Source organism: Oncorhynchus clarkii, chromosome 5 (genome assembly GCF_045791955.1).
Source record: "Oncorhynchus clarkii lewisi isolate Uvic-CL-2024 chromosome 5, UVic_Ocla_1.0, whole genome shotgun sequence".
Taxonomy (NCBI): domain Eukaryota; kingdom Metazoa; phylum Chordata; class Actinopteri; order Salmoniformes; family Salmonidae; genus Oncorhynchus; species Oncorhynchus clarkii.
The window spans coordinates 91,202,184-91,212,911 of NC_092151.1; the positions used below are offsets into that span (position 1 = coordinate 91,202,184).

At 44.5% G+C, this 10,728-nt stretch overlaps 1 protein-coding gene across 5 annotated transcripts in view; it reads left to right on the top strand.

Annotated features, from left to right (window-relative positions):
* The window catches only part of LOC139409561 (retinoid X receptor, gamma b), an 80,215-nt gene that overhangs the window by 67,501 nt on the left and 1,986 nt on the right, over positions 1 to 10,728 (top strand). For all 5 annotated transcript variants that reach the window (XM_071154896.1, XM_071154895.1, XM_071154894.1 and 2 more), the window contains exons 7-8: positions 4,085 to 4,309; positions 5,431 to 5,536. In XM_071154896.1, the coding sequence (XP_071010997.1) occupies positions 4,085 to 4,309; positions 5,431 to 5,536 (331 nt within the window). The remainder of the gene's footprint in view (positions 1 to 4,084; positions 4,310 to 5,430; positions 5,537 to 10,728) is intronic.

A 10,728-nucleotide genomic window follows, 5' to 3' on the forward strand; every position in this document is an offset into this window, starting at 1 on the left:
CCATCCTATCCCATTGTTGACATGTTGAGAACAGTCTCCATCCTATCCCATAGTTGACATGTTGAGAACAGTCTCCATCCTATCCCATAGTTGACATGTTGAGAACAGTCTCCATCCTATCCCATAGTTGACATGTTGAGAACAGTCTCCATCCTAGCCCATTGTTGACATGTTGAGAACAGTCTCCATCCTATCCCATAGTTGACATGTTGAGAACAGTCTCCATCCTATCCCATTGTTTACATGTTGAGAACAGTCTCCATCCTATCCCATTGTTGACATGTTGAGAACAGTCTCCACCCTATCCCATTGTTGACATGTTGAAAACAGTCTCCTTCCTATCCCATTGTTGACATGTTGAGAACAGTCTCCTTCCTATCCCATTGCTGACATGTTGAAAACAGTCTCCATCCTATCCCATTGTTGGCATGTTGAGAACAGTCTCCATCCTATCCCATTGTTGACATGTTGAGAACAGTCTCCATCCTATCCCATTGTTGACATGTTGAAAACAGTCTCCATCCTATCCCATTGTTGAAATGCTGAAAACAGTCTCCATCCTATCCCATAGTTGGCATGTTGAGAACAGTCTCCATCCTATCCCATTGTTGACATGTTGAGAACAGTCTCCATCCTATCCCATAGCTGACATGTTGAAAACAGTTTCCATCCTATCCCATTGTTGACATGTTGAGAACAGTCTCCATCCTATCCCATTGTTGACATGTTGAGAACAGTCTCCGTCCTATCCCATTGTTGACATGTTGAGAACAGTCTCCACCCTATCCCATTGTTGACATGTTGAAAACAGTCTCCATCCTATCCCATTGTTGACATGTTGAGAACAGTCTCCATCCTATCCCATAGTTGACATGTTGAGAACAGTCTCCATCCTATCCCATAGTTGACATGTTGAGAACAGTCTCCATCCTGTCCCATAGTTGACATGTTGAGAACAGTCTCCATCCTATCCCATAGTTGACATGTTGAGAACAGTCTCCATCCTATCCCATTGTTGACATGTTGAGAACAGTCTCCATCCTATCCCATTGTTGACATGTTGAGAACAGTCTCCATCCTAGCCCATTGTTGACATGTTGAGAACAGTCTCCATCCTATCCCATTGTTGACATGTTGAGAACAGTCTCCATCCTATCCCATTGTTGACATGTTGAGAACAGTCTCCATCCTATCCCAATGTCTTTGTTTTTCTGTACATTCAATAGTGTATTGAATGATACATGTATTTGCACTGAACAACATTAGTGAGAGGAAAGTCGTTTGTTTACTTATAAGCCTATGATAAAAAGGGAATTTATCAATGTATTTGTTGAAATACTAACGTAAGTCTGCCCCTCATTTTTCACATAGGGATATTTTCTAAATAATGAAGCAGATTGGCAAAGGACAGTTGGATAAATTAAGTAGGAACAAACTAAATATTCATTACACATTGGTATTTTGTTTGATGTTATACATTATATTTGCTTGATTAAATTGGTTATCATTCTCCTTTGTCAAGATTAAATTACATTACTGTGAAATATTTTTCCATAGCAATATTTTCTTTTCCATAGCGTATATTGATGACATAGTCCATTATCATTTTTAGTTTGATTTTAGAGTAAAGTTTGAGCTTTGGTTAACACCATTATATTACTGGGTTTTTTATTGTTTAAGTTTTAGTTTCAAAACAAAAACAACTTCTTAATTGGGCTCCCGAGTGGCGCAGCGATCTAAGGCACTGCATCTCAGTGCTAGAGGTGTCACTACAGACCCTGGTTCGATTCAAGGCTGTATCACAACCGGATGTGATTGGGAGTCCCATAGGGCGGCGCACAATTGGCCCAGCGTCATCCGGGTTGGGTATTCCGTCATTGTAAATAAGAATTTGTTCTTAACTGGCTTGCCTAGTTAAATAAAGGTTAAATAAAATTCAAATAAAAAAATATAACACCTGCTGTTGTTAACAAAGCGACACACCCCTCGTACCCTGAGGATGCTGACCAGTCTTGATGATGCATGATGAACTGTATATTATCTATGTCCTTGTTCCACCACCCCCCTACCCTGAGGATGCTGACCAGTCTTGATGATGCATGATGAACTGTATATTATCTATGTCCTTGTTCAACCACCCCTCGTACCCTGAGGATGCTGACCAGTCTTGATGATGCATGATGAACTGTATATTATCTATGTCCTTGTTCCACCACCCCTCGTACCCTGAGGATGCTGACCAGTCTTGATGATGCATGATGAACTGTATATTATCTATGTCCTTGTTCCACCACCCCTCGTACCCTGAGGATGCTGACCGGTCTTGATGATGCATGATGAACTGTATATTATCTATGTCCTTGTTCCACCACCCCTCGTACCCTGAGGATGCTGACCAGTCTTGATGATGCATGATGAACTGTATATTATCTATGTCCTTGTTCCACCACCCCTCGTACCCTGAGGATGCTGACCAGTCTTGATGATGCATGATGAACTGTATATTATCTATGTCCTTGTTCCACCACCCCTCGTACCCTGAGGATGCTGACCAGTCTTGATGATGCATGATGAACTGTATATTATCTATGTCCTTGTTCTGCCTCTTACCCGAGGATGCTGACCGGTCTTGACATGGAAAAGCCAACAAGATGAACTGTATATTATCTATGTCCTTGTTCTGCCTCTTACCCGAGGATGCTGACCGGTCTTGACATGGAAAAGCCAACAAGATGAACTGTATATTATCTATGTCCTTGTTCCACCACCCCTCTTACCCGAGGATGCTGACCGGTCTTGACATGGAAAAGCCAACAAGATGAACTGTATATTATCTATGTCCTTGTTCCACCACCCCTCTTACCCGAGGATGCTGACCGGTCTTGACATGGAAAAGCCAACAAGATGAACTGTATATTATCTATGTCCTTGTTCCACCACCCCTCTTACCCGAGGATGCTGACCAGTCTTGATGATGCATGATGAACTGTATATTATCTATGTCCTTGTTCAACCACCCCTCTTACCCGAGGATGCTGACCGGTCTTGATGATGCATGATGAACTGTATATTATCTATGTCCTTGTTTCGCCACCCCTCTTACCCTGAGGATGCTGACCAGTCTTGATGATGCAAGATGAACTGTATATTATCTATGTCCTTGTTTCGCCACGACTCCATGAAACATATTATTACGGATCTTCAGGTGCCGTTGATAGGATAGTCTCGAACAGAGCTCCTCCAGTTTGTTCTCTAGTGACCGTACGTTCGTTAACAGAACGGAGGGTAGAGACGGTTTATTTGCTCGCCAACATAGTCTTGCCGGGGTTCTGGCTCGCCTGCCTCTTTTGCGTTCTGATCTCCAGAATCTGTTTTCGGTCATAGGAAATAATGGCAGAGATGTTATGTAAAAAAAATTTAAAAAGTTAAGATCAGCGTAAAAAAAACACACACAAAATAGCAGAATTGGTCAGGAGTCCGTAAAACGTCTGATTTCCACTGCAGCGCCACCTTTCTTCTCTCATATTGATGTTGCATCCTATAACAAAATTCAACCTGACCTGGTCTTTGCATAAACCAGTTTCCCGTCATCTACAATGAACAGATTGCCAACAGTGACTTTTTGAAAAACACCTCAACGCTGACCTCTGCTGGTGGGATATTTCAAACACTAACCCTAAATGCAGGAGAGGAAATATCACACCACATCACTAATGAGCTGAAGACGTTTAATAGCCTGATCGGAAACACAGACAGACAGACAGACAGACAGACAGACAGACAGACAGACAGACAGACAGACAGACAGACAGACAGAACCACAGACAGACAGACAGACAGACAGACAGACAGACAGACAGACAGACAGACAGACAGACAGACAGACAGACAGACAGACAGACAGACAGACAGACGCATGAAGAGAATAGGAAATATTTGAAGATAGAGAAGTGGGAGGGATAGAAAAAGAGAGAGATGAAATAGAGAAATTAAGAGAGAACAGTAGATAAACACTAGTATTCACATGCAGTGACTTTAGTTGCCAAGTAAAGATTCCCTGTGTGTTTATCTGTTTTATGTTCAGGCTGGAACGAGCTCCTCATCGCGTCCTTCTCACACCGCTCTGTCACGGTGAAAGACGGAATCCTATTGGCCACGGGTCTCCACGTCCAGAGAAGTAGTGCTCACAGTGCCGGAGTGGGCTCCATCTTTGACAGAGTCCTGACAGAGTTGGTGTCTAAGATGAAAGACATGCAGATGGACAAGACAGAGCTGGGCTGCCTACGAGCCATCGTCCTCTTCAACCCAGGTCAGTGCTTGCAGGGGCGTCAAGCACCCCCCCAAAAAAATCTGAAGGGGCACAAAGTACGTGAGGACGGCTAAATTGGAGAATTTAGATTTTTTTCAAACACCTGATTCAGCTTTTTCCTGCAATCTAGAGCCATCAGTATATGCATATCTAAGCATACCTCCTGACTGATGGTTATTTTTCCTTAAGAAACTACATGTGCGTCTTATTCAGTACATTTAGTTGTTGCTTGCTTTTCTACCAACTTTGCCAGCAGGCATGTCAGCTAAGATAGTTAGACAAGCTAGCTACTCTAACTTGATTGATAGATCTGAAATGTTTTTTTTTGGTATCTAGTTATGAGGTTGGGAGATTGGGAACTGATCTGGGCTGAAGTTAAAGCCGACGTCATAACATTTATAAGTGTTTAGCAGTATTACAAAGAGGAAAAACTAAATCAAATATATATTTATTTTTAATGTGAGGGGGCACGTGCCCCTGTGGCCCCTATGGGCATTACACCTCTGTCTACTTAGTTACACCAACAGTTGTGATAGTGGTTTGTTAAAGGGCTTTTCTGTGTTCTCTGTGTGGCGTATGAGGTAAGGAATGAGGTTGTTTATGTGACCTTGTGGTCTGGGCTGTGCGGTCTTCATGTTAGCGGACATGGCCATGACAAGGAAGCCACAATAGATAACTGAGTCATTGTAATGTTGGTGTCGGTGGGATGGCTCACCGGGCAGCATGCCTGTATCCTAATATTCCGGTGTGAGTGACTAGGACTAGTATCCAGTTTGACTGAAGTTGAGAAGGAGAGGGTTTGTCTAATAGGAGAGAAGGTAGGGACGGACTGGGATCAGAAATCAGCCCGGGCAGTTATAACACACCAGTCCATTGTTTTCCTAACCACCCCCCCCACACACACACCACACCAGACATTTGTTTTTTTTTACTACAGGCCCTCGTTATTAGCCAAATAATGATAAAAAAAATTTAAAAATCCCGATTTAGACAGGCTCACAGGCCTAAAGATGGACCAGCCCATCTGGCATTTGCCTGAACTGACCTATGGCCAGTCCGTTTCTGAGAGAAGGTGAATATATAAAGGCATCGGACTGACTCTAAATGTTCTGTTGTTGCAGATGCAAAAGGCCTGTCAAATTCACCGGAGGTGGAAGGGCTGAGGGAGAAGGTCTACGCCTCGCTGGAGTCCTACACCAAAGCCAAGTACCCAGACCAACCCGGCAGGTACAGTATTCACCGCTCATACAGACCGGGTTGGGGTCAATTCAAGAAGTATACTGACATTCCAATTCAATAATTGACTTCTCAATAAGCTTCTCAATAAGCTTCTCAATAAGCTGTAAAAGGAGAAGCTATTTATGTCAAACTTTTTCAAATACAAATCACTTCCTAAATTGACTTCAATTGTAATTGACCCCACCCTTGCTACAGACGGGACACATCCCAGTACAATCTGATTGTAATTGACCCCACCCTTGCTACAGACGGGACACATCCCAATACAATCTGATTGTAATTGACCCCGACCTTGCTACAGACGGGACACATCCCAATACAATCTGATTGTAATTGACCCCACCCTTGCTACAGACGGGACACATCCCAGTACAATCTGATTGTAATTGACCCCGACCTTGCTACAGACGGGACACATCCCAATACAATCTGATTGTAATTGACCCCACCCTTGCTACAGACGGGACACATCCCAGTACAATCTGATTGTAATTGACCCCGACCTTGCTACAGACGGACACATCCCAGTACAATCTGATTGTAATTGACCCCGACCTTGCTACAGACGGACACATCCCAGTACAATCTGATTGTAATTGACCCCACCCTTGCTACAGACGGGACACATCCCAGTACAATCTGATTGTAATTGACCCCAACCTTGCTACAGACCGAACACATCCCAATACAATCTGATTGTAATTGACCCCAACCTTGCTACAGACCGAACACATCCCAATACAATCTGATTGTAATTGACCCCAACCTTGCTACAGACGGGACACATCCCAGTACAATCTGATTGTAGTTGACCCCAACCTTGCTACAGACGGGACACATCCCAATACAATCTGATTGTAATTGACCCCGACCTTGCTACAGACCGAACACATCCCAATACAATCTGATTGTAATTGACCCCACCCTTGCTACAGACCGAACACATCCCAATACAATCTGATTGTAATTGACCCCAACCTTGCTACAGACGGACACATCCCAGTACAATCTGATTGTAATTGACCCCAACAGACGGGACACATCCCAATACAATCTGATTGTAATTGACCCCAACCTTGCTACAGACGGGACACATCTCAGTACAATCTGATTGTAATTGACCCCACCCTTGCTACAGACGGACACATCCCAGGACAATCTGATTGTAATTGACCCCAACCTTGCTACAGACGGACACATCCCAGTACAATCTGATTGTAATTGACCCCACCCTTGCTACAGACGGGACACATCCCAGTACAATCTGATTGTAATTGACCCCGACCTTGCTACAGACGGGACACATCCCAATACAATCTGATTGTAATTGACCCCACCCTTGCTACAGACGGGACACATCCCAGTACAATCTGATTGTAATTGACCCCGACCTTGCTACAGACGGACGCATCCCAGTACAATCTGATTGTAATTGACCCCGACCTTGCTACAGACGGACACATCCCAGTACAATCTGATTGTAATTGACCCCACCCTTGCTACAGACGGGACACATCCCAGTACAATCTGATTGTAATTGACCCCAACCTTGCTACAGACCGAACACATCCCAATACAATCTGATTGTAATTGACCCCAACCTTGCTACAGACCGAACACATCCCAATACAATCTGATTGTAATTGACCCCAACCTTGCTACAGACGGGACACATCCCAGTACAATCTGATTGTAATTGACCCCAACCTTGCTACAGACGGGACACATCCCAATACAATCTGATTGTAATTGACCCCGACCTTGCTACAGACCGAACACATCCCAATACAATCTGATTGTAATTGACCCCACCCTTGCTACAGACCGAACACATCCCAATACAGTCTGATTGTAATTGACCCCAACCTTGCTACAGACGGACACATCCCAGTACAATCTGATTGTAATTGACCCCAACAGACGGGACACATCCCAATACAATCTGATTGTAATTGACCCCAACCTTGCTACAGACGGGACACATCCCAGTACAATCTGATTGTAATTGACCCCACCCTTGCTACAGACGGACACATCCCAGTACAATCTGATTGTAATTGACCCCACCCTTGCTACAGACGGACACATCCCAGTACAATCTGATTGTAATTGACCCCACCCTTGCTACAGACCGAACACATCCCAATACAATCTGATTGTAATTGACCCCACCCTTGCTACAGACCGAACACATCCCAATACAATCTGATTGTAATTGACCCCACCCTTGCTACAGACCGAACACATCCCAGTACAATCTGATTGTAATTGACCCCAACCTTGCTACAGACCGAACACATCCCAATACAATCTGATTGTAATTGACCCCACCCTTGCTACAGACCGAACACATCCCAGTACAATCTGATTGTAATTGACCCCAACCTTGCTACAGACGGGACACATCCCAGTACAATCTGATTGTAATTGACCCCACCCTTGCTACAGACCGAACACATCCCAGTACAATCTGATTGTAATTGACCCCACCCTTGCTACAGACCGAACACATCCCAATACAATCTGATTGTAATTGACCCCACCCTTGCTACAGACCGAACACATCCCAGTACAATCTGATTGTAATTGACCCCACCCTTGCTACAGACGGACACATCCCAGTACAATCTGATTGTAATTGACCCCACCCTTGCTACAGACCGAACACATCCCAATACAATCTGATTGTAATTGACCCCACCCTTGCTACAGACGGGACACATCCCAGTACAATCTGATTGTAATTGACCCCAACCTTGCTACAGACGGGACACATCCCAATACAATCTGATTGTAATTGACCCCACCGATGCTACAGACGGACACATCCCAATACAATCTGATTGTAATTGACCCCACCCTTGCTACAGACCGAACACATCCCAGTACAATCTGATTGTAATTGACCCCAACCTTGCTACAGACGGGACACATCCCAATACAATCTGATTGTAATTGACCCCACCCTTGCTACAGACCGAACACATCCCAGTACAATCTGATTGTAATTGACCCCACCCTTGCTACAGACCAAACACATCCCAATACAATCTGATTGTAATTGACCCCACCCTTGCTACAGACCAAACACATCCCAATACAATCTGATTGTAATTGACCCCAACAGACCGAACACATCCCAGTACAATCTGATTGTAATTGACCCCAACCTTGCTACAGACCAAACACATCCCAGTACAATCTGATTGTAATTGACCCCACCCTTGCTACAGACCAAACACATCCCAGTACAATCTGATTGTAATTGACCCCACCCTTGCTACAGACCAAACACATCCCAATACAATCTGATTGTAATTGACCCCACCCTTGCTACAGACGGGACACTTCCCAGTACAATCTGATTGTAATTGACCCCACCCTTGCTACAGACGGGACACATCCCAGTACAATCTGATTGTAATTGACCCCAACCTTGCTACAGACGGGACACATCCCAATACAATCTGATTGTAATTGACCCCACCCTTGCTACAGACGGGACACATCCCAGTACAATCTGATTGTAATTGACCCCAACCTTGCTACAGACGGGACACATCCCAATACAATCTGATTGTAATTGACCCCACCCTTGCTACAGACGGGACACATCCCAATACAATCTGATTGTAATTGACCCCACCCTTGCTACAGACGGGACACATCCCAATACAATCTGATTGTAATTGACCCCAACAGACCGAACACATCCTTATACAATCTGATTGTAATTGACCCCACCCTTGCTACAGACGGACACATCCCAATACAATCTGATTGTAATTGACCCCACCCTTGCTACAGACCAAACACATCCCAGTACAATCTGATTGTAATTGACCCCACCCTTGCTACAGACAAACACATCCCAGTACAATCTGATTGTAGTTGACCCCACCCTTGCTACAGACCAAACACATCCCAATACAATCTGATTGTAATTGACCCCGACCTTGCTACAGACGGACACATCCCAGTACAATCTGATTGTAATTGACCCCACCCTTGCTACAGACCGAACACATCCCAATACAATCTGATTGTAATTGACCCCGACCTTGCTACAGACGGGACACATCCCAATACAATCTGATTGTAATTGACCCCGACCTTGCTACAGACGGGACACATCCCAATACAATCTGATTGTAATTGACCCCACCCTTGCTACAGACGAGACACATCCCAATACAATCTGATTGTAATTGACCCCAACAGACCGAACACATCCCAGTACAATCTGATTGTAATTGACCCCACCCTTGCTACAGACGGGACACATCCCAATTCAATCTGATTGTAATTGACCCCACCCTTGCTACAGACCGAACACATCCCAATACAATCTGATTGTAATTCACCCCACCCTTGCTACAGACGGACACATCCCAGTACAATCTGATTGTAATTGACCCCACCCTTGCTACAGACGGGACACATCCCAATACAATCTGATTGTAATTGACCCCACCCTTGCTACAGACGGGACACATCCCAATACAATCTGATTGTAATTGACCCCACCCTTGCTACAGACCGAACACATCCCAATACAATCTGATTGTAATTGACCCCGACCTTGCTACAGACGGACACATCCCAGTACAATCTGATTGTAATTGACCCCACCCTTGCTACAGACGGGACACATCCCAATTCAATCTGATTGTAATTGACCCCAACAGACCGAACACATCCCAATACAATCTGATTGTAATTGACCCCACCCTTGCTACAGACGGACACATCCCAATACAATCTGATTGTAATTGACCCCACCCTTGCTACAGACCGAACACATCCCAGTACAATCTGATTGTAATTGACCCCACCCTTGCTACAGACGGGACACATCCCAATACAATCTGATTGTAATTGACCCCGACCTTGCTACAGACGGACACATCCCAGTACAATCTGATTGTAATTGACCCCACCCTTGCTACAGACGGGACACATCCCAATTCAATCTGATTGTAATTGACCCCAACAGACCGAACACATCCCAATACAATCTGATTGTAATTGACCCCACCCTTGCTACAGACGGACACATCCCAATACAATCTGATTGTAATTGACCCCACCCTTGCTACAGACCGAACACATCCCAGTACAATCTGATTGTAATTGACCCCACCCTTGCTACAGACGGGACACATCCCAATACAATCTGA